The sequence below is a fragment of the Fundulus heteroclitus genome, chromosome 7 (assembly GCF_011125445.2).
Source record: "Fundulus heteroclitus isolate FHET01 chromosome 7, MU-UCD_Fhet_4.1, whole genome shotgun sequence".
Lineage (NCBI taxonomy): Eukaryota > Metazoa > Chordata > Actinopteri > Cyprinodontiformes > Fundulidae > Fundulus > Fundulus heteroclitus.
In genome coordinates this window covers 38177023-38200692 of record NC_046367.1, presented here as the reverse complement: position 1 = coordinate 38200692, position 23670 = coordinate 38177023, and the positions used below count along the sequence as shown (strand labels likewise).

The 23670-nt window shown below is 39.4% G+C and overlaps 1 protein-coding gene across 1 annotated transcript in view; it reads left to right on the top strand.

Moving 5' to 3' along the window:
• The window catches only part of ube2f (ubiquitin-conjugating enzyme E2F (putative)), a 60870-nt gene that overhangs the window by 26639 nt on the left and 10561 nt on the right, over window positions 1-23670 (top strand). The window contains exons 6-9 of the mRNA XM_036139594.1: window positions 1141-1211; window positions 1512-1569; window positions 10108-10140; window positions 11345-11407. Coding sequence (XP_035995487.1) covers window positions 1141-1211; window positions 1512-1569; window positions 10108-10140; window positions 11345-11407 — 225 coding nt within the window. The remainder of the gene's footprint in view (window positions 1-1140; window positions 1212-1511; window positions 1570-10107; window positions 10141-11344; window positions 11408-23670) is intronic.

Here is a 23670-nt window from a genome sequence, read left to right as displayed (position 1 = left end):
CCCAATATATGAATATATTTACTGACCAGTTGGCCTCCCACACATGGCAGCAGCATCCCCTAAACTAGTACTCACTGTCAGTAGGACAGCGACAAGTCCTGAGGGAAAATATGTGAAGGAATGAACCTGTGTTCATCTTGACTTTTTACTTCCCAGGTAAAAATCAACCGAGTTTGTGGGGAACCCAATCTCTAGAGACCCTATTCCACGGTCCACAGGACAAAAGGGGTCTGTGGTTGGTGGTGTTAAATTATCCAGACCCTCCTCATGTGTGGCCAGTGACGGTCCTGCTTTTAAAACATTGCTATTCTGCTCAGATACCTTAATATGTTGATTTTTTTTTTCTTTTTAGAAATCTATGCACTAGATTATACATTCCCCGAATTTAACTCAATAGCTATGTTTACATGGACAAAAGTAATCAGAATAAAGGGCAGATTGAAATAAAAACGCATCATGTAAACACCAATATTGTGATCGCATCAAGCTCAGTCGGAAGGAAATTGTAATCTGAATGAGGCGGGTGGATTATGCCGATTGATAATCCGATCAACATGCATATAAACGCTTGTCAGGCTCAAGTTATTCCCAGTGTGGTAAACTGACCTGACTGCGCATGTGCGCCTGACGTAAACGTGACGTAGTTGGTGAATGGTGGAAATACGCCGGGAAGCAAAACTGTCAGGGCTCCTGATAAAACATTTTTGTTTGAAAAAATAAGAGCTTAAAATTGTTGCTTACCCAGTAACGTTTCAACCGTAATTAGAACATTGTACAACTGCTGGGTGATCAGAAGACAAACAAACTTGTATAATACTGCTTTGTTTGTTCATTTTTTGTTGTTCAGCAAAGATTTTTTTTTTTTTTTTAGTGGAATTTAATAACTGCAGATGTCAAAAGTGCTACTATTGTGAATAAAGACAGGTGCATAAACATGCACATTATGATGGGATTAATTGATTGTGTGCCCATATAAATGGTACAATCTGATTATTTAATTTGAATACATTTAAATCCGATCGTGAAGTTTTGTGCATGTAAACACAGCTACTGTGTCTTCCATTAACACTGCTAACAAAACGTCAATCAGATTTCTCATAGACTTTTTTAATTTCTTGCTTTTTCTGTATTCCTCTCCAGCCTCCTAAAGTCAGATGTCTGACCAGAATATGGCATCCGAATATCACAGAAAACGGCGAGATCTGTTTGAGGTAATCCTCCATGGCTTGCTATCTCATGCATTGTCGTTTCTTTTTTTCCTTAATTCAGATTGTTTGAATTGTGATTCTGTAGCGAGGTTGTAAATGTCATTCTTCTACCAGGAAAAGTAAAGTTAGTCTTTATTCCAGCGCTTAGTATTTTACTGTTTTACTACCTAATAGTAGTTTTGTTGGGGAGTTTGGTCTTTAATAATGAGTTTAAGCCCAGGAAGGAATTGATTTATATTAAGATATGTGATACAATTGGTGAAAATGGTATGATATGACCGGCATGTGTCGTTTTCTCTACAGCTTATTGCGAGAACATTCAATTGACGGCACAGGCTGGGCACCAACCAGAACGTTAAAGGTAAGCTGCGTTCGCTCGTGCATTTAATTAATTTTTAGTTCGTACAACTATCTTAAACATCTGCCAACAGGGTTTTTCAAAGATTCCCATTAGGCAAAGCAGCTGAGCTGCAGACAGGTAGCACTAATGTCTGGATCAGAGCCACGGGTGGAAGCTGTGGGATAATAACTCCTGAGTTGCAGGTCAACTTATACGTGAAGATTTGATTCAGTTTAATTCAAACAAAAACAAAAGGGTAAAACGTAATAAAAATCTAAATTCCATCTGTCACACAGCCCTTCAAAAAATGTGGATACTCTGAGCTTTTCTGGTATTATAATCACTATTACAACTTCAGAGAACAACACAAAATACGGCTCAGTTTTACAGCTGAAGAGGTTTCCTGATAAAACGCTCTATAGAAGCCATTCACTGCAGTTAGAACTGCTATACTATATTTCTAACTCCTATCCACACGTTTTTGTACATTTTCTTGCAAATTACCTAAAGCTCCGTTGGGTTAGATGGAGAAGCACCAGTGAGAATAAATCGTGAAGCCTTGAATTAGATTTAGGTTTTTGTTTAGTACGTTTGGACTCTGTTGTGACGCTCCTTTAACCTTGACCTCAGTGTCGCGTTTTACATCCTCTAACAGGTTTTCCTTCTGGCCTGCTCTGTTTATGGGTTCCTCCATTTTCCCATCAGCTGACCGGCTTCTCTGCCCCTGCTGAATAAAAGCACCCCCACAGCATGATGGTGTCACCACCATGTTTCACCGTACGAAGGGTTTATTCAAGACTGTTACTTTGTCTTCACACATAGTGTTTTGAACGTGTAAATGTGGCTTTCTTTCAGCAATGGCTCTGCTTTTGCCTGTCGCTCAAGAGGGACAGCATAATAAAAAACGATTAGTAGATCTCCTGTGTAAAGGTTGTCCCACCTGAGCTGTGGGTCTCTGCAGCTCCTCCAGATTCACCATGGGCCTTTCTGCTGAATGCTTTCCTTGCTCGGTCCGGTAGGTTTAGTTGGACGGTCATTTCCTGATATGTTTGCAGTTGAGCTAATACTCCTGTGATTTCTAGATAGTTGATTGAAAGGTGCTCCATGATGTATTCAGAGATTGGTTAATAGTTTTATTATTGTTCCCTTATCTGTCTGCTGGTGTCCTTGTTCTTAATGATGTTGTTTCTCTAAAAAGAGCATCTGAGGCCTTCACTGAACAGCTATAATTATGGTCAGAATAAATTAAGCACAAGATGCCTAAATACAAATACGTACCAGACTTCAGGTAAACCATGCAGCATTATCCTTCCACCTCACAGTTATGTACACTACTTTTTGCTTGTCTGTTTGTTGTTGCAGGTTTTTTATTCTGTTTTTTCTTCTAACAAATTTGCTTGGCAGCTCAATTGTTATTAAAAGGTGGAAAATGTTTATATGATTTATCATTACCGCATTTTTCTCACATCGCCAAACGCAGGCATTTAAACTGGGCGTGTGCATTCTTCAGAGTGACTGTGACGTGTTCTTAAAGTCCATAATACAGGCTCGGAGGTTTGTTAATTTGTTAATTTGTGTTTTAAAATCTTTTTTTGGGGGGGGGGGGGGGGTCTCATTTTTGTGTTGATGTCGCTTTAAAAGCCGGCATTAAATACGGTTTCCGTCTGCACTAACCTTCAGACCACCCTGTCCTGTAAGGTTATTTTCTCATTAAGGCCTCCATTCTCATCAGGCCATAGTTTGTGTTAATTAAGCTGCCACTTACGTTCAGGGACCGAAACACAGGAGCCCATTTGGCTTTGAGAGCGCGGTCCCTCGCTACAACGCCTGCAAAGCTTTGAAGAGTTAATGGCTATTGTAATTGTGGCTTTAAAAACCTCCTGGTGTCTTTAATACTAGGAACAATGCTCTCAACAGTGAGACCTTGCTAACAATGAGCCACCGCTGCTATAATGGACGTATAGTGGAAAGTAGAAGAACGATACTCTCTGTGGATACGTTAAAACGGTGTGCAGGGTTCTTTAAGGTAAACGAAGCTTTTCACTCGCATATAAAACAGTTCATTGACTTTTCAAGTTTTACCCTTCACGCAGTTAAGCTCTGCTTCGCAAGTCGTTAAAGAATAGTTGCAGAAGTTTAAAGCAAGGACGCTCCCTTCTGTCCTCACTTAAGATTTAACTAAAATTACCTCTGATAGAAACTACGACTTTAAACTATGCGATACGAGGAAGGAGCTCTGCCCTCCATGCTAAAACGGCTGCTTTTCTCTGCGGAGACCAAAGACGAGATCAACATTCTTCTCAGCATCTGCACTGAGTTTCTCTCTGAATGCAAACTAGCTGTGATGACCCTTTTAAGCAAATTTCTATGTCAGAAATTCAGAGTTTATGATTTGGAAGCGTTCCACTGTTTTGTTTATAGTTTTGGAAAAGAAGCTTTCTTTTGGCTTATCTATTGCTTGAAAGATTATTGTCTAAATTGTTGGGTTTATCAGATGCGTGTTATTGCCGACAAAAATCTTAGTTTTGAAACAGACGTGATTAGGTCTAAACAGATAATTTACACGTAGAATTGAAGAGAATAGAAAACACCTTTATTGTCCTACAGGCATGACAGTGGTAAAAACAAGTAGACAGAAGACACCAGCTATGCATACCAGATTAAATAATATGAATAAAAAGGTACATTTGAAGTTAAGCTGAAGAGAAAGCATCTATCAATAAAAAATACTGCACAAGTATACCAGCAGGATAAAAGTAGTGCAATTCTTCAGATTGGGACACTGTTGGTTCAACCCACTGTCAATATGTCTGAGCTACAACTCCGATGTATTTTAAATTAATATTCATTAGTAAACACTGCTTTCCTGAGTAAAATTTACAATTCTACCTTGGCTTGGTTTTGGACATGAAATAATTCTTGCTACTCTGTTCAAATATATATAAAACATCCTGACATTATCAGATACTGCTGTCTTCATCAGAGATTTATTTCTCCCTTATCTTCTTATACAGCTTCTGACATAGAAAGGTCACCAGAATTCACAGGGGATCCATAATAAACTGCAACTGGTCCTATTTCAGGTTCATTTGAAAAAAAAAATTTCTTTTTTTTTTCTGTCAAGTTCAAATTATAAATATTAATCAGCGCTTTTCCATTGAGACTCTCAAATATTTAAGAAATGTCTAGTCCCACGTCTCATTTGGTCCTTATTTACCTTGGGCTTGGTACTAAAAGGTACTAAAGGTTTAATGTGCAAAATAAAATTCACTATATATGCCCAATATTGTGAATTTCCATGTGTAATACTAAGGAATAAATGGAGAATGATTTTGTCAAAAACTAAGCAGCACTTTAACTGATCATCAACATGTCTGATGGGATTACTCTGAGAAATCAGAAAAAATATCCAAGTGATACACGAGGAATACTACAATCTTCAGTTTCCTGACAGGATATTTGAAAAAGGACGAAACAAGCTTGCTTGGATGAGTTGACTGGAGAAAATATCTTATTTTTAAAATAAGAGATTTGTTGCTGCTTTTGGAGAAAACCAAACACTGTGAAGCACGGCGGTGGAGGCGTGATGATTTCCCTCTGAGCAACTTAAGGAAACCACAACAGGATTTCAGAAAAGCAAAATGATCCAATGCGAGTGCTATTACTGGTTCAGACAGTATCTCTGCTGAAAGGTGTCAAAGCAAACTACAGGAAGACTGGAAGGAAACCTGAGTCAAAACCTTTTAAAAACATCTCAGAGACTTTTTTTTTTTTGTTTCTGTTTGGATTCAGACAACAATGGCGGCTCGCAGCGAGGAAGCAAGCGGTGACACTGACGCTGCTTTTTCATTAATTAATTAATTTATTAATTATTTAAAAGAACACCAGAGAACAGCTTTGAAGGCTTTTGTTAGTGGAAACGAGGTTTTCACCCTTCTCCCGACCGGGTTTGATAAGGCAAGGCAAATTTATTTATATAGCACATTTCAGTACAGAGACAATGCAAAGTGCTTTACATGATTAAAATATAGGAAAATAAAACAGAATAAAAGCAAGTAGGAAAAAAATGCAGAAACAAAATAGAACATGGGAAAATAGAACTTAAAAGCAAACAAGTAAAAACAGTTGGACTACAAAGTTGAACTAATGATGTTTCAGTAAAACAGTTTAACTAGAACAGATGAAGGCAATCCTAAACGAATGTTTTTTTAATCTTGATTTAAAGGAACTCAGGCTTTCAGCACTTTTACGGTTTTCTGGGAGTTTGTTCCAGGTAAGTGGAGCATAGGAACTAAATGCTGCTTCTCCATGTCTGGTTCTGGTTCTGGTTCTGCAGAGCAGGCTGGAGCCAGAAGACCTGAGTGGTCTGGAGGGTTGATGCCCTGATAACAAGTCTGTGATGTATTTAGGTGCTAAGCCATTCAGGGATTTATAGACTAACAGAAGGATTTTAAAGGGCTTGTAGGGCGTCAGTAACGATGATGGACCAAGGGGTTTATCCAATCATATGCAAGGATTGTGGATGAAGCCCCTCCTTCTGAAATACATCTCCTACGGAGCGATCCCAGATGGATGTGTGGAGCTCTGAGGAATGAAACCCATCTGGCGAGAGTCAGGTTAGGGCTGAGGGGAGATAATTCAGCTCTGCTGGGTCAAAACTGTCCATACCTCTGGCAGTATGTGTCATAAGAAACCTGTTCAATGTGCTGAAGGGTACACTGCAAAAACAGAACTAAAAATAAGTTATATTTTCTTGAAAGTAGCATATTTGTACTTGATTTGAACAGGTAAATAAGATCATTTGCCAATGGAATAAGATTTTTGCACTTAAAATAGGAACAACTCATCTCTATTAACTTATTTCAAGTGCATTATATCTAAGTATCTTATTTTAGGGGTAAAAATACTCTTTCCACTGACAGATAATCTTATTTACCTGCTCAAATCAGGGACAAATGCACTAATTTCAAGAAAATGTTACTTATTTATAGTTCTGTTTTTGCAGTGTAGAATGGTGAACAAGTAGGGTGTGTAAAGTCTGTCACTATGATGCAGGCCTCAATGCGACATCAAGACTGGTGAATGTGCTCCATGGGGGGTAAAGGAAGGACGATGATATCCTGACCCGTTTCAATCACCTTATGGAGAGCTGCTCAGTCAGCTGCTGAACAGACCCTAAGGCCTTCCTCAGCGCTCTGAGGAAGTGTAGTCCCTAATGGGTGTCTAAGTTCACGTGTCTTTCATTTTTAGACGCTGTACATTGTAATACTGGAATTAAACTCCAATAGATGAATATTCTTTGCACGGGATTTTCCGGTGCCACACGTTTCCTTCTCTGAAGATCACGAGACGATTCAGCGACCATCAAGACTCGTTTCCGAGTGTGGATTAGTGTCGCAGCTGAATGAGGCTGAGCTCTTGACAGGAACATGGACGTGTTGCCTTTCCTGTCGGCTGTTGTTACTCTGGAAAAGTGCTCCTGTGTTTATTCAAAGGTAGGTGTGGACGCGGTCGTATGCGTGCGAGCGGCCGAGCTGGAGCTCATGTGCGTCACCGAGTGTCACGGAGAGTGCAGGGAAATATGTGTGAAAAAACAAAGTGCAAAAGCTGCAAAGCAGACTGTCTGTTGTTGAGTGGGTGGTGCTGTCCCTGTTCTCTGGTCACCGCTATCCTCTACGGCAGCCCACACAACAAGTGCAAACTTTTTCTCCTTTTCACCATAATATGCCTGTATTGCTAATTGTATTTATTTAATCTGAGCTCATGCAGCTTGTCTGATTAGGTTTTGTGAAGAAGTTTTTAAAGTTATAAAACAGACTAAAGTTACAGGAAAAACAGAGCTAGGCAACATTTGATGCCCTTTCTAGACTGGGAGAGACTAATTGTGCTTTACCAAACACTTTTATTTACCAGGATATACACAAATGCAATATTTTGCAGCTACAATGTAGTTTGAACAGTTTTTTTTTATTATAAATAAAACATGCCATAGTAAATGATGGGATTTGTCGAATGGAGGTTTCTGCTCAGATTAAAGAGGAAAGGTCACAGAGTTATGGGTTGTAAAGATGGAGGTTGCATTTTGACCCTCATCCTGAATGGTTGCTTTTTGCAGAGGATTGCTGAGGAGGGAATGTTTATTAAGCGTGGGATTTACTCATGAGAAACATGAGCTTACCTTCTTCCTTTTCCTTTTTGTCTTTTTATAAAGTCTAATTTAATGCAACTTGATCAAATTCAAACTAAGTGAGAAACCACAGTTCATGAAGCGATGGCTGATAAGGTGTGGAAGTGCAGTAGGGACCTTCAAAATGCTCAACCAGAGAATCACTTTGATTTAGAATGTCACCATAATGATGATTTTCTCCGTGTCTACTTTTGATTTGGAGGAATTGCATCGACATTACAGGAAAAACAGAGAAATCTTTGTAAGTTTGGTGAACATCTTATAAAAACCAAATAAAAGCAATCTTCCAACCACAGGAGGCTTGTTTGTTTTTTGGTTAATGTTTTGCTGTGTAGCACATAGTTTGTCTTTTGTTATTGAAAAGTGTTTGGTCAGTCTGCGTGCCTGAGAGCATGCTGGACCTTTCTATGAACCGTCTCATTGAGTGTGAAAGTGTCTCTATTATTGTCAGCACAAAAGAGATCTTCAGAGCACCACTGCTACATTTGATAAATGAATTAGAAGTGACTTAAAAAGGTGTCTAATCATTAACAGTAATTGTTATTTTAAAAAAATAATCATCTGCTTTTAGGAATAATCCTTGAGATTTTTGTTTCTCAGTCTTTATTTTATGCTTGATCATTGTGTCAGTGTTGTTTAATTAATGCTGTTTACCTGGACTGTCTCTGCGTATAGATATTCTTGGGTAATGCAAATCAGAAAGGTGATGAAAACGTTTGTTTTTGGTGTTCAGTGTTCAGGTCCTGCCGCCTGCAACTGCTGCTAAAAAAAGAAGCCAGAACCCACAGGAACTGGAGGTCATTTAATAACAGAAATGGACAAGAGCATGCAGCTAAAAAAATGAAGACATGTCTCTGAAGGTTATTGCTTTGTCTGTGCTGCATGTTAATGAAATTTAGCTTTAAAAAAAATAAATAAAAAATTCTGTGTAAGTGGACTCGTCTTTAGCACAACTAACTTGCTTTAACTATTATCTATACCCTTGTCTGGACAAAAAAAAACTTTAAAAACTGTGTTTTAAATTCTTCAAAAGTAAAAATGTCGTGTTTTTGTGGTACATGAGTATGTGGAAGGACGATTTTCTAATTTTTTACTTCATCAATAAAAATTCATCCTGAAGATATTTTTTTTTTTTTTTTTTTTTTTTTTTATAAACTCTGACCTCAGAAACGTGAGAAAACAACTGTTATAGGCAGATTAATTGTCGATCTGACTTTCCAGTTCTATTAGATCCATAATGCACACAGTAGTTCACCACGTCTATTTGGGAACTTGTCCCTTAACATCTTTAAATCCTCGGCAAAAACAGATAAATTAATTTTCCCGACAGAAGGGTCTACCCCACAACAACAAAGTTGCATCATTCTGTTTTTCCAGCTTGTTCTTGAAGCATATCCTGGGCAGAACCTTTTTCTCGTGTGGTGTCAGAGAAATATAGAGGTCTGAAGTGGGAGACCCTTATGAAGACATTTGGAGAAGTATGAAATGTCCTGGCCTGAAAGAACTTTGTTCTTCAGGACTTACAATCTTCTGCGTTACATTGCAGCTTCAGTGTATATATCCTTTTACTTATTATTTTACTGTATTCTTATTTTTTGTCTGCACCATCAATACCAAGTCAAATTCCTTGTAAGTGCGAACCTACTTGGCGATTAAACTTGATTCTGATTCTTGTGTTTGCAGGCTATGGTAAAGGAACTGATTTCTCTGTTTTTGTGGGTTATACACTGGCCTTTTAGAGTTAGAATGCAGAATTATGCAGAGAACATTCTATATTGAATGTGACTGTAATTTGATTATACTGCTAATAGCATCTAGCCTTGCCGTTTAGTGCAGAATATCACAACAAACGGGGCCTGTTCAGTTTTCTGTAAAAGAAAAAGAAACTAAATGGACATTGAGTGATGCAATATGATCAACTTCAGTTGTCGATGTTGTATCAACTGTATTTCCAGTACCATGCGTTCACGCTCTGAATGCACGATAAATGCGTTCAGTGACTGCAGGCATGTATCTGTGTCTTGTCCCTGTTGCCCACACCTTAAATATATTTCATTGACCAGGATGGTAAAGCTTGAGGGGAATGCTGAAATTATCAGGATGAATAGAAAGAGAAAAGGGAGGAAGATGTGGGTTGATTGCAATCAACATTGTCACTGCGATATTCAACAATTATGCCGCAGTTGAATGGTTCCCTGAAATCGTGAAGCCGTAGTTTGATGTCTAATGGTGAAAATGAGCGATAACGGCACATAAATTCATATCTATGTTAATTGGGATCATTGAATTTACGCAAATGTAAACCGACTTTTTATGGCTATGTATATTTGGTTTATCTTGATCATTTATTCTTTTATATTTTTCTTTCCTAGGATGTTGTCTGGGGATTGAACTCATTGTTTACTGTAAGTAAAACTTTTACTCTAAACACTCCACCTTTCATTGAAGCTAAAATTTACACAATTAAGTCTAATTTAAACCATCACTATCAAAACCCTCCAAATTCATTGTTATAGTTTGCCTGTTAAACCAAACTTCAGTCCTCAAACAGGCCATTGAAGAGCTATAAGTGTAAACACCAATAAATGTCCTCGCTTTTCACAGATCACTTATCCAGTCACAGAATTATTTGCACACCCAGTAAATCTTGACTGCTAAAGTTTCTCGTTGTATTTACATGCTGTCATTCTGAACTCAAATACAAATAAAACAAGGTCACTGCCAGTGTTAATCCCTCTTTTAAAGACGTACTGAGACCATGATTTCTGACTTGAGGGGAAAAATCTTTTTTCTCGTGCTGAAAAAAAAAAACACTTTGATATAACTTGGAGGTCGAACCGAGAAAATGAGATCGCACGTTATGTTTTGGAGATGCCAGCTGGCTCAGGATTCCTAATAGCCCCGCTTATCCTCACTAATACTTTCTATTTCTCTTTAAGATGAAGAGGAATAATAAAAGTAACATTACTGATACAATTCACTGTTAAAAATAGGTTTTTGTGATCCTGTTAATTTTTTTTTAAAAGCCAACACAAGAAGAGATGAAAATCCAGAAACCAGACTATTATTCAAGCGTCAAGCAGCATAATAAATCAGCTGATTTTATACCACATCCTATTATTCATTATGAACCTTTAAATGATTCTGTGTTGAAAATATCAGCTCTTACCCTGAGGTCAGCGCTGTGTTCACCATGATAAAAGCGACTGAAATGTGGCCTAAATCTCACGGCTTTGTTAGGGAGTAAGCTCCCAGGCCGCCCTGCTTGTTATCTCTGTAATAGCGCGCCTGCCTCTCTGGTTGTGGCGTCTCTAAGGCGACCGTGTAATTAAACCGTTAAGTTTGTCGCAGAGACGGCCGCTGAGGTGACATTGCACGCAGTCGGCCCTGTTAAACCGGATTTTATTCCCCACAACAGCTTTTCTTAATTAACAACATTTGACCCAGCGGATGAAAAGCTGAGCCCGGACAGTATGATGATAAAACGACAGAACATTAACGAGCCTCTGGGCACAAGTAGTTAAGCATTGATATATTTTTTGCTCAATGTTTTGACCGTTTTCTTAATTTCTGGGGTTATTTTTGACCCCTGATTCGCCTCCTCTGCAGGACCTGTTGAACTTTGATGACCCGCTGAACATCGATGCAGCAGAACATCATCTGAGAGACAAGGTGAGGCACATTCAGGATGGTTGTAGTTCACCTTTTCATCATCAAATTAGGAGAATCTAAAAGCAGGGATGGTAGATTTTGACATTGCATGCTATGGTCTTGCTAATAGCTTTCATATCTCTGCTCCTGTGGCTACCCTGCCTTTATATATATACGTTTAAACTAGATCATCGCCATGCAGCCGCTGCACTGCCTGCTGCAGCTTGCTCTGAAACACCGTGGGATTTACTCGCCTTTGTAGGTGGTGGAATGTGATAATAGAAAGTGCTTTAGTTTGGTGTAGTGGGCTGAAGCGGGCTTTCTGGGAACACAGTGGCTCTGACTGGATACTCCAAAGCTGTATTCACGGAAGAGGCACTCGGCCACGCACTGCTGCTAAATCTGGTGCCTCTACAGTAGACAGCAGGAGCTTCGGTTTGCAAATCAAATCAGCGTATTAAAGCAGATCTCTGGATGCTGCCCCCCCCCCCCCCCTTTGTGGCTGTTTCCTTATTGATGTGGGAAGCGTACGTGCATTCAGAAAGGTTTCATCCAGCATATACTGTTCATGCTTTAACATCTCTTACGCAGTGAAACCGTGTTTCCTGTTTTAATGGAATAATTTCTTTGCTCTCCACTCTAAATTTTACAGTATATTAACAAAACAGGTCAAATTTAAACATGATAAGACTGTATGTAATTGGTGCACAAATGAGCAGTCAGGGGATAATAAATTAGCAGAAAACTAGTATTCTTTACTTTTCCTCTCAAACTCCAATTCATTGAAATGTTTTTTTATGGGATTATTTGGTGTCAGAGGTAAGTGGGTTTAGTGGTTTATTTGAAATAAACATGGAAAACCATGTAAGCTTTTCTTTCAACTTTACAACTGTGCACTTCTTTGTGTTAGTCTCACGTAAAAAGAGAAAAGTCCCTTGAGCTTTGTGATTTTAATGTGACATATTGTTAAAAGGTTCAAAGATCATGAATGTTTTATAAGACTATGTGCTGTCATTCAAAAATAATACCCACTCACTGTTTTACGTTCGTACCATCGTTATATAGTAGAAATTGGCCTCCAGTAACAAACATACTGGGGGAGTCAGGATTGGTCATGCTGCCGCGGTCATTTCTTTTCCGAGGATGACCGCGGCACGGCGGCGTTCCCCGTAGCTTCTTCAGAACCTTTCACATCCGCCCTGTGAGCTCAGAGTGAACCTGTGACAAGAACAGGGCGCCAGTGCTGAACCTGCCAGTTCTGCCGTTCTCCGGTAAATGCCGGTCGAGCTCCACGGTGGCGGAGCCGTGGACCGTCGGCCCCTCAGACCCCCCTCATGAAGTCCGGATAGAACGGTTTGGTCAGAGACATCCACACCAGTGGCCCAGTGGAGGTCACTTTAGGGCAATAATGTTCCTGCTTGCAAAAAGGAGCACATACCGGTTCTGCTGATTGGTTAAGGACCTCCGACGGCCCTGTGTAGCTCTCCTAGAACCAACTTGAGACTGTACTGGGAGACACAGCAAACCTTCTGGCAATGGCACGTATTAATTCAATTTCAATTCAATTCAATTTTATTTATATAGCGCCAATTCATGAAACATGTCATCTCAAGGCACAAAGTTAAATTCAATCAGATTATACAGATTGGTCAAAAGTTTCCTATATAATTATAGGCTCATTATTTTCCTATTAATGAGCCGTCCTGGTGGAGTCGGGCTGTCTGTGCGACCTCGGTCCAGGCATCGTGTCGTGCTACCATAGGTGACACCGACGATGATGAAGGAAAGAATGTCTGTGGCCCCCACATGGAAAACGATCCCTGTTTTTGGGAATCGGCTCGTTATTGCCCCGTTTCTGTGTGCGCTCTAAGCCGGAGTATGTCCTGAAAAGAATTTCACCGCAGTAACATGTGGTGACAATAAAGGATGTTGAATTCAGTGCATCTACACATCCTGGAGTATTACACCTGAAGCCAGAACTTCTGGACAGAACCATCAAGCTTCTAATCATGGTGCGTGTTATCTGTGCAGTGTGAGCAGATGCTGGTGCATGTAAGACCCATCCTGAACATCCTTTGTCCTGTATAATGCATTTTATCAAGAACCTTGTATTGATTTAGTGGTAGATATTGGGTTTTTAACCATTCTGAAGGAGGTAAAGCATATTTCTGATCAGATGTTATGATCTAAGCTTAAAGATTAAATCCCATTGTGAGATTGGTATGAAAATTGTGCCGTTTTATCTTGGTTTAAATGTGTTTATCTTCATTTTCTTTAGCCATAGTCGCTAATTCCTTTACTAGTGGACAGAAAGGTACCAAGGTTCTTTTCATCCATTCACATTTTGTAATTGGGTTGTTTTTTTTTCTTTTTACCCGATTTCTCTCGGGTATGAATGACCAGTTACATAAAATTGAAAGGTGCACTTATTATACTGCCAAGACATTATCTTCCTCCTAGTCCACCATCATGTCAGCCAACATTGTTGCGTCGTAAAATCTGTAAAACTTCTACACCATAAGTGCAGGTAAACGTGTGGCTGTCGCTCACAGCTCAGTTCTGAAACGCCAGTTCTCTGCGTGTCTCTGGTGGCGCTGCGGCCAGCCGGGTAATGGCATCGGACAGTGGGGCAGGTTGCTCCAGCAGGAGGTTCATTAGTGGCTCACAGATGATGTTCAGCGGCTGTCTGCGGTGGAGCGGGCGCCATAAGCGTCGCGGTGCCCTGCCTCCTGCTGGATGCTGTCACAGCACCTTACATTTCCATTACCCTTCTCTCTTTCCATCAGAGTCCGATGTGCCGTGACGCAGCAGAAAAGATGCCGTGTTGGACTAAACAATCAGACGCCACAAACCATCAACATGTTGCTGAAGTGCGCTGAAACGGTTCTGCAGCAGCTTCACAGCAACTGAGATCAAACTAGGGATGATCGCTGGAACCGTTGGAAACAAACCTCTCGGCGAGCGTTACGTAAATCTATTTTCAGTAAATTTAGAGCTACTCCACCGTCCTGTTGTACTTGGATGAAGTCACAGCAGCTGAAAACATGAAGTTGTTCAACCGTGACCCCCCCCCCCCCCCTCCCGCTGAGTCACAGTGTGCCATAATCAGCTTCAGGAGCGAGTGGATGGAGGTGTGGGAGGGTGTGAGTGTGCGTCCGCGTACCTGAACGCTTTTATATGCAGATGTGTTTGCTTTTGTGTGCCGGAGCTTTTAAAGTGGCGCCACTCCTCTGGCTGCTCTCTGAATACATTACCGGTTAAAGTGGCTGAGAGGTAGCATTCTCTGAGGGAGCGTGCAGTTTGTGACTGACTTCAGTTTTGTGCTGCGAGGCTCGTGTTGACATGCAGGGTGAGAATTACTGTAAATATCTTAAGTCCTGTCATTTTTGCCCTAAACTTTTTCAGTGGATGCACTTTTCCAGCGATCCCAGACATTTTTTGATCTATTTTTAAAATAAATGGAGGTCGGGGGAGTGTTTGTCCTTGTGAATCCCTCTATACGTTTCTGTTTGATGCTTTATCGGAGGACTTTAGAAGGCACTCTAACATTTCAAGTCTGTTGCACAAACATTTAATCAGCAATTAGTAATTACTGTAGCATGATAATTATGTAATAAGGGTATTACAATTAACACATTACCATCTGATGTCTTGGTATCCTGAATGTAAAACAAAGATTTGTTTGTTTGGTGGTTGGTTGTATTCTCTTTGCGAATCTGGTGATGACAAAAATTGCATTTTCTTCCTGCTTTGACAACACCTACACTGCTCGAAAATTACCCAGTATAAGTATATTATATGAGCTGTCAGCAACAAACTAAAAGGGTAACATTTTATAACTTGTAATCAAACAACCAGTGCATTCACTTTTGATTGAAACCTGTTTTATAATATTTTCTGCACTGAGGTGAGTTGTCCTCCAGTTCCACATGCAAGTCACATGAACTCCTGGCAATAAATTAAGATTTAATTGTAGCAGTATCATCTTAAATGGAACTATTTTAGAAGAATCCAACCTTTGATTTTAGCACATTTTTATCAAGAAATCTCAGGAGTATTTGTTTGCCACAAATGATGCTTTATCGAAGGACTTTAGAAGGCACTCTGACATTTCAAGTCTGTTGCACAAACATTTAATCAGCAATTACTAATTACTGTAGCGTGATAATTATGTAATAAGGGTATTACAATTAACACATTACCATCTGATGTCTTGGTATCCTGAATGTAAAACAAAGATTTGTTTGTTTGGTGGTTGGTTGTATTCAATCTACAAATCTGGTGATGACAAAAATTGCATTTTCTTCCTGCTTTGACAACACCTACACTGCTCGAAAATTACCCAGTATAAGTATATTATAAAAGCTGTCAGCAACAAACTAAAAGGGTAACATTTTATAACTTGTAATCAAACAACCAGTGCATTCACTTTTGATTGAAACCTGTTTTATAATATTTTCTGCACTGAGGTGAGTTGGCCTCCAGCTTCACATGCAAGTCACATGAACTCCTGACAATAAATTAAGATTTAATTGTAGCAGTATCATCTTAAATGGAACTATTTTAGAAGAAGCCAACCTTTGATTTTAGCACATTTTTATCAAGAAATCTCAGGAGTATTTGTTTGCCACAAATGATGCTTTATCGGAGGACTTTAGAAGGCACTCTGACATTTCAAGTCTGTTGCACAAACATTTAATCAGCAATTACTAATTACTGTAGCGTAATAATTATGTAATAAGGGTATTACGATTAACTCATTACCATCTGATGTCTTGGTATCCTGAATGTAAAACAAAGATTTGTTTGTTTGGTGGTTGGTTGTATTCAATCTATGAATCTGGTGATGACAAAAATTGCATTTTCTTCCTGCTTTGACAACACCTACACTGCTCGAAAATTACCCAGTATAAGTATATTATATAAGCTGTCAGCAACAAACTAAAAGGGTAACATTTTATAACTTGAAACCAAACAACCATTGCATTCACTTTTGATTGAAACCTGTTTTATAATATTTTCTGCACTGAGGTGAGTTGTCCTCCAGTTCCACATGCAAGTCACATGAACTCCTGGCAATAAATTAAGATTTAATTGTAGCAGTATCATCTTAAATGGAACTATTTTAGAAGAATCCAACCTTTGATTTTAGCACATTTTTATCAAGAAATCTCAGGAGTATTTGTTTGCCACAAATGATGCTTTATCGGAGGACTTTAGAAGGCACTCTGACATTTCAAGTCTGTTGCACAAACATTTAATCAGCAATTACTGATTACTGTAGCGTGATAATTATGTAATAAGGGTATTAGAATTAACACATTACCATCTGATGTCTTGGTATCCTGAATGTGAAACAAAGATTTGTTTGTTTGGTGGTTGGTTGTATTCTCTTTACGAATCTGGTGATGACAAAAATTGCATTTTCTTCCTGCTTTGACAACACCTACACTGCTCGAAAATTACCCAGTATAAGTATATTATATAAGCTGTCAGCAACAAACTAAAAGGGTAACATTTTATAACTTGTAACCAAACAACCATTGCATTCACTTTTGATTGAAATCGGTTTTATAATATTTTCTGCACTGAGGTGAGTTGGCCTCCAGCTTCACATACAAGTCACATGAACTCCAGGCAATAAATTAAGATTTAATTGTAGCAGTATCATCTTAAATGGAACTATTTTAGAAGAATCCAGCCTTTGATTTGAGCACATTTTTATCAGGAAATCTCAGGAATATTTGTTTGCCACAAAACCACTGAATAGATCCTGGCAGATTAAAAGATTATTTTCTCTATTTCCATTGTGATTATGCTACTGCAGTAAAAGATTTGTTCAATTTAATGATTTCTTGCACAGCTTTGCAAGGGTTGTCATATTCTACTTTTTCCATTTAGGGTCTCTTAAACATGTAAGGCCCACAAATAAGCCTACAAACCTTCAGTATAATACATACAGAAGAGAGCAAATACTTGGCATTTGGACCAAAAGGAAAGGGCCATCCTCTGGACATAAACGCCTTTGAACTGCATTGTACTTTGTAATAAGAGAAGGGATCAGTAGGTAGAGAGACTGCAGTGATCCAAGGTAGTAGGCACGCTGGAAGTAGCAAGAACCTGTCACAGTCACTGCTAGCAGGTTAGCATTTATTTCAGCAGCAGCGCTACATTCGCCCACAAACACCTGTACATCATCGGCGTTTTATGCAACTCATTCGCTGCGGTCTTCTTTACCGGCTTCCAGCACTTCATGTTGACTCAATCAAACCCACAAGAGGAGAAATGCCTTCACCATGAGCTCTGTGTTTCTCTGTTGGTATGCAAAGCATTTTCTGTAGTTATTCACTGGTCTCCTCACCATCGACGAAGTAGGCAACACTTAAGAATAGTTTGTTTTGGATTTATCTACAAAATCCAACCTTATTTATGGCAGCGTTGGACACAAACTGTAGCAAAACTGATAATATTCCAATTACTGAAAAAGGACAATACAATTCTGAACAGTTAAAAAAATCAATAACAATAAATGTTTTTTAAGCAAAAAAAAAAAAACAAAACACTTCATACAGGCTGTTTGACAGCTTTGGGGCTGCTGGAGAAAAGGCTAAACCTGCCCAAATGACTCATCTGGATCAGGATATGAAATATAAAATATAAAATACTGTTCAGATGACCTATGTGCTTTAGCATTAGACATGGTGGGAAAGCAGTTAACGATTTGTACAGTTTGTTATCTAAATACTGTATAGTACAGATCAGTTCTATACATTAGAGGAAGCCAGTGGGAAAGACTGTAACATAGGAGTGATTCTGTCTGTTTTTTTTTTTTGTTCCAGTTCAGAACCCGGCTGCCAAATTGTGGTTATTTGTAAACTGGTTCAACTGTTTGTTGGTTAAGCTTTAGGTTTTAAATGTTTCTGGGCTGTTAGAAAAAATGTTTCAGACATCGAAAACGGTGATTATCAAACCTTAGCCAGTGGTCAAAAACCACCTGGTTTGAATCTGTAGATTAGTAATAGTAATATTACTATTATTACTATTAAAAACCACCTGGTTTGAATCTGTAAATTAGTAATAGTAATAGTAATATTACTATTATTACTATTGAAAAACACCTGGTTTGAATCTGTAGATTAAATGATGGGAGTGCTGAGTGGGATGTGTTTTTAAAACATGACCATCTCCAACTTGATTAGACATTCAGGATTTTACATCCTTATTAAACTACTGAGTTGATCTCACTGCTGCTGGGTCCGCTGGACTAAAGAGGGTTTAGGCTTGTGTGTTAGCTGCATAACACAGTAAAAAATATTACATTTTTATAGGATTCTGAACAAACAAAGCACATTTAGAGTGAAATTAGCTGGGCCTGGAATGGATCTCTGTGGAACAACACAACTTAATGCAGTTGATGGTTTTGCCAGTTTTACAGAGTAGCATCTACCAGATAAAAAGTCATGACCCACTGAAGCAGATGAATCCCAGCTTTCTCTTGAAGGCAGTTTAAAAGCATATTGGCATACCCAGTGTCAAATACTGGACTTAAATTCCACCAAATTGAAACAATAGCTTAACCAATGTTAAAAGGCAGTAGACTATTAGAGTTTCTGCAGAGCTGATTATGTGCCACGACGGGTACTAAAGCTTGACTGGAGGTTTTCAGTCATACTGTTGGTGTTTAAAGATGACGGCAGATGAGCATACACAGCAGCTCTTAAAGTTTAAAAGAAACGACTGATTGGTAATTGGTTTCTGACTGGTCCTATTGGTCACTAATGTACACAGAGCCCCCCTGTTATACCAACGCAGAACTTTGTTGCCTAACTGTTCATGTCAGTCCTACAATTTTAACAAGTAAACAGTTAAACAGGCACATTTAAGCAGTAATATTTACACCGAAATGACCATGATAACTGAAGTACGAATAACTAGATGATTCCAAAGTGTCTTGCTTTAGCCTCTGGTATTAAAAGTACACCTTGGTTCATGCAACACAAGGACTGAAGGAGCTTTTTGCCCTGATATGATTTTGACCATCTGCTCACCGCCTGTGGAAGTATAGCACCTTGGAGAGTTTTTAAACTGCCTAAGCTCCACAGTTCACCCTCTCTTTGCCCGATGAATGCTGTACATTTCCACTAATTACATCGATCATTTACTTCGACCACCTGTCTTTGTCTCACTCGCAGCCTCTGCCGTCATCAGGTGTCTCATGTGACTTTCTTTCATCAAGATTCACTGATGTCAGGCACGCCGGCGCACACAAACCTTTTACCGCATCCCGAGCTCCGTCGTCCTTATCCGCTTTCTGTCTGCCAGCCCAGCTCTCCGTGGGCCTGTATGAGGCTCTCATTAGGGTACAACAGGCTGACCAAGTTGATCCCGTTTAGTGTCCGTGTGCAAACAGAAGCAGAGCTCGCCTAATAATGGAGGCTTCAGCAGTTTAACTCCACTCAGTACCATGCGGTCAAGTTTGAGCATGAAAATATAATCCAGACAATCTGAGTTCAGCTTTCTCTTTGTGCTGTCATGAGGACAAACGTCTCATTTGACCGTTCCCGTACGCATGTCTGTTTTTTTTGTGTGGTCAGATCAAATTGTCTGCTGGTAAAAAGCTCAAATATGTGTCTGCAGGTAAAGGAGGCCTGGTTTTATTTTATTTAGTTTTATTTATTTTTACAAAAAAATCAAGCCTTTATTTATATTGTTGCTGTAAATGGAGGATGGGCTAATGTGTGTTTGTGAGCTCTGAACAGAACTGGTGCTTAAAAACAGATTTTATTTCTGGGTTTGTTTACTGCAGTCAAGGATTATTGGCACCCTTGGTAAAGATGTGAAAAAGCACTTAAATAACTTTTCTTTTTATTACTGAAGCAAAATGTCAAACTAAAAGCTTTAGAAAAAAAATAATGCATTTATTCTATTGATTAAAAAACAGTGTTAAGAAACATCCATCCATCTTAATCCCTCATGGTGCCTATCCCCAGCGTTCACCGGGTAAGAGGCGGTGAACACCCTGGCCAGTCTGTCGCAGGGCAACACAGAGACAGACAGGACAAACAACCATTCATGCACACACTCACACCTAAGGACAATTTAGAGAGGCCAATTAACCTAACTGTCATGTTTTTGGACTGTGGGAGGAAGCCGGAGTACCCGGAGAGAACCCACGCATGCACAGGGAGAACATGCAAACTCCATGCAGAAAGACCCAGGGTTGGACTTAAACCCAGAACCTTCTTGCTGCAAGGCAACAGTGCTACCCACTGCTCCACTGTGCAGCCCGTGTTAAGAAACAGCTGTTTCTAATTGATATCACCATTCAGATTTATTGGTATATCTACTATTAGTATGTTGCTTATACCAATAGTGCAGCATATATTCTTCCAACCTGTCCAACTCTGAGGAGTGTGCAGGGCTGCAGGATCTCCTCACAGCAAACAGGGCGCCTGCAGCCGCGAGGGGCGGCAGTTCCTTACACAGTGATATGATATATAATGGAAACCTGCTTCTGGGGCGCAGATTATTTTTAATTTCTTTTATTTTTTTTAACTGCTCGTGTCGTCCCCTATGTGCCATTGAAAAAAAGTGCCGCCCTGGTCGACTTCCAGGTTCGCCTGTGCTAAAAACCGCTTCCGTTTGCAAATATTTATTGTTTTATTTTTGAGGGGACAGTGCCGGGCCTGATTTCGCACACATTTATCAGATTTATACCACTTCTATATGTGGTACCAGTTCAGATACGTGTCGGATATTTTCAAAGCGTCCGCAGTCTGAACGGTCATGTCGCATTTTATCCGCCTTTTACGTCACTCTCCTGGCTCTCACTACATCCACACACAGCAGTAGCTGTTAGCGCTCCATAAAGACCATTATAGACCATTAATAGCTGTGCTGCTTTCTTCTTACCTTTGTCTTGTTTTGATGTGGTCTTAATTTTGTCGGCTCCTATTGCTCAGCAGCTTTCTAATAATAACAAGGAAATATCCCCTCCAGTATTCACATTTTTTATTTTTCAAGTTCTCTTTTTTAAACAAAACTTTATCGAACACTTCTAGAAACAATTACATTCCCCATTACTTCTGTAAACAGTGCGCTGCTGCGTGACGTCTCCTTCTGTGATCTGCCATCAGGGCTGCAGAGGCCTCTTCATTACCAGTTTGTTTAGACAGGTGTCTGGAGGCAGGTAAACACCTGAAACACGCAGGACAGTGGGTCCTGAGGACCTTAATTGGGAACCAACCACTGATCTAGAGTAACGCTGACAGCAGCAACAAACGCACTGTTGATTTTTTTCCTAGACAAAAAAAAACCTCGTCAACATCCTGTCATAGAAGGCCTGACATATGGCAAACTTGCGGTATGTTAAACCACCAGGCAGCGCTCAGCCTCCTTTGCCACGCTCTGTCACTGTGGAAACACGGTGTGGAGTAGTGACAGTCGGGGAAAAACAGTCTGATTTCCCTCTGCGGCCTTATTCCCTCCGCTGTAATCTGCTGCTTCTGAACACCAGCCAGGAGTTTGGATAAAATAATCAGCCGTAGGGCCTCACTTCTCTTGACTTTATTCTCTCATTTACTGAATCTCTGGGGCTCTTCTTAAGGTTCAGTCTGCATTCTGCTGCAGACCAAACTGAATACACATATGCTAACATATGCTAAATGTAGGAGTCATTGGCCACTGCTGCATTTATAATAAAATTTTAATTATGTTTCTCAATGTTCCTCAATACTGTATTTAAGTTTAAAACCTGAAAAGAAAGGGAAATCTACATAATACTGGCCCCTGTTTGCACTTTCAATTATTGTAATGCAAGTATCGTCATTTATAAGAGGTCATTAAATCTTTATTTTTATATGGTACTACAGTGGCAGCTGTTGTAGTGAATAAAACAAGACTGCCATGTTTGGTAGGATGTATTTACACATCTCCACTTTAGATTTATCAGTGGGGAGGTTTTATCACAAGGGGTAATCATTTTTATTATGATGTCATTGTGCTGAAGGATAAATATTTGTATTCAGAATGCATAAATCTGTCAAATTCACAGAAGTGGTTTCAGTGCCAGAGCCATTCCTTTACTGGTTCTGTGAAAACGTATGTGACCAAAATGGTCTTCTTCACTGCTTGTTAAATCCTTGGTTGTATTTTGAGGTTCCCTTAAAGGAGCAATAAGTGAAATGTCATTATTCTAAACAGAAAGAACAAAAAATATTGATGTGAAGAACTAAAGGTATCTTTTAGATGGAATGTAAGGTAAGGTGCTTTATTTGTCATTATAAGTACAAAGTACATACAACAAAATTTCGTAGATCAGAAAGTGGGTCAGCCTGAGCCGTTGCGACTGAGCGCGACGCCACTAATGACCGACCTCACCAGCATGTCTTTAGTGGGAGGGGAAACCTACAAGCATACTGGGGGAGAACATGCAAACTCCACACAGAACGGACTCTATCAAGCCCGAGACTTGAACCAGGGACCTTCTAGCTATGAGGCAAGAGTGCTAACCAGCTACGTGTTCATGTACGTCCTTGTGAACAGCTGCCACTCAGGTCTTGGCCCCTTCCTACTCATAAAATGCATCTTGTTTTGGTCTCCAGTCAGTGCTCAACAGCCCACCTAGTGGTGGAAATTTGCTTATACTGTTTAAGATTTGCAGTCGTTGGGGCAAGTTTATTTACAAAAATCCCGGTATTTGTCTTTTTTTAAATCTGCAAACTGACATAAATGTTCTTTGTCAAATTGGTAAATGTTTATATTTATAAACTATTTATATTTATAAACTGAACCGCAAACAGTGCTTATAAATGCAGCTGGAAAAGGCAACTGTTAAGGTCCGTTCACACCGAACGCAAACAAGGCGAATTTTCGGTGTTGATCGTCTGCCATTGGTTCCGTTGCCAAAGTTGATAATAATTGAATAATTGATATTTTTTAATAATTACATTTTATACTTTTTATTTGATATTAGCTAGTGTTATTGACGCAGAAACTGGTGCTATACCTGCAGCAAGCTCTAGTTCTGTTTTAGGATGGCAGCTGCAGCTCCTCACCTACTTTGCGCAGCTTGTAATTGCCTGAATAAGTGCAAAATGTGCAAAATGTCTTTTTATTGTAACGTTTCTGTTCTCTTCAAAAGTTCTTTTTTTTTTTTCATTTTTATGACAACAGTTGTTAAAACATTCATTTAGTAATAAATATAATGAAAATGTCTGCTGCAGTTGAATTAGATGAAGCCCGCATCATTTTGAAGTTGGGCCCATTTCTCTTCATTAAAACAA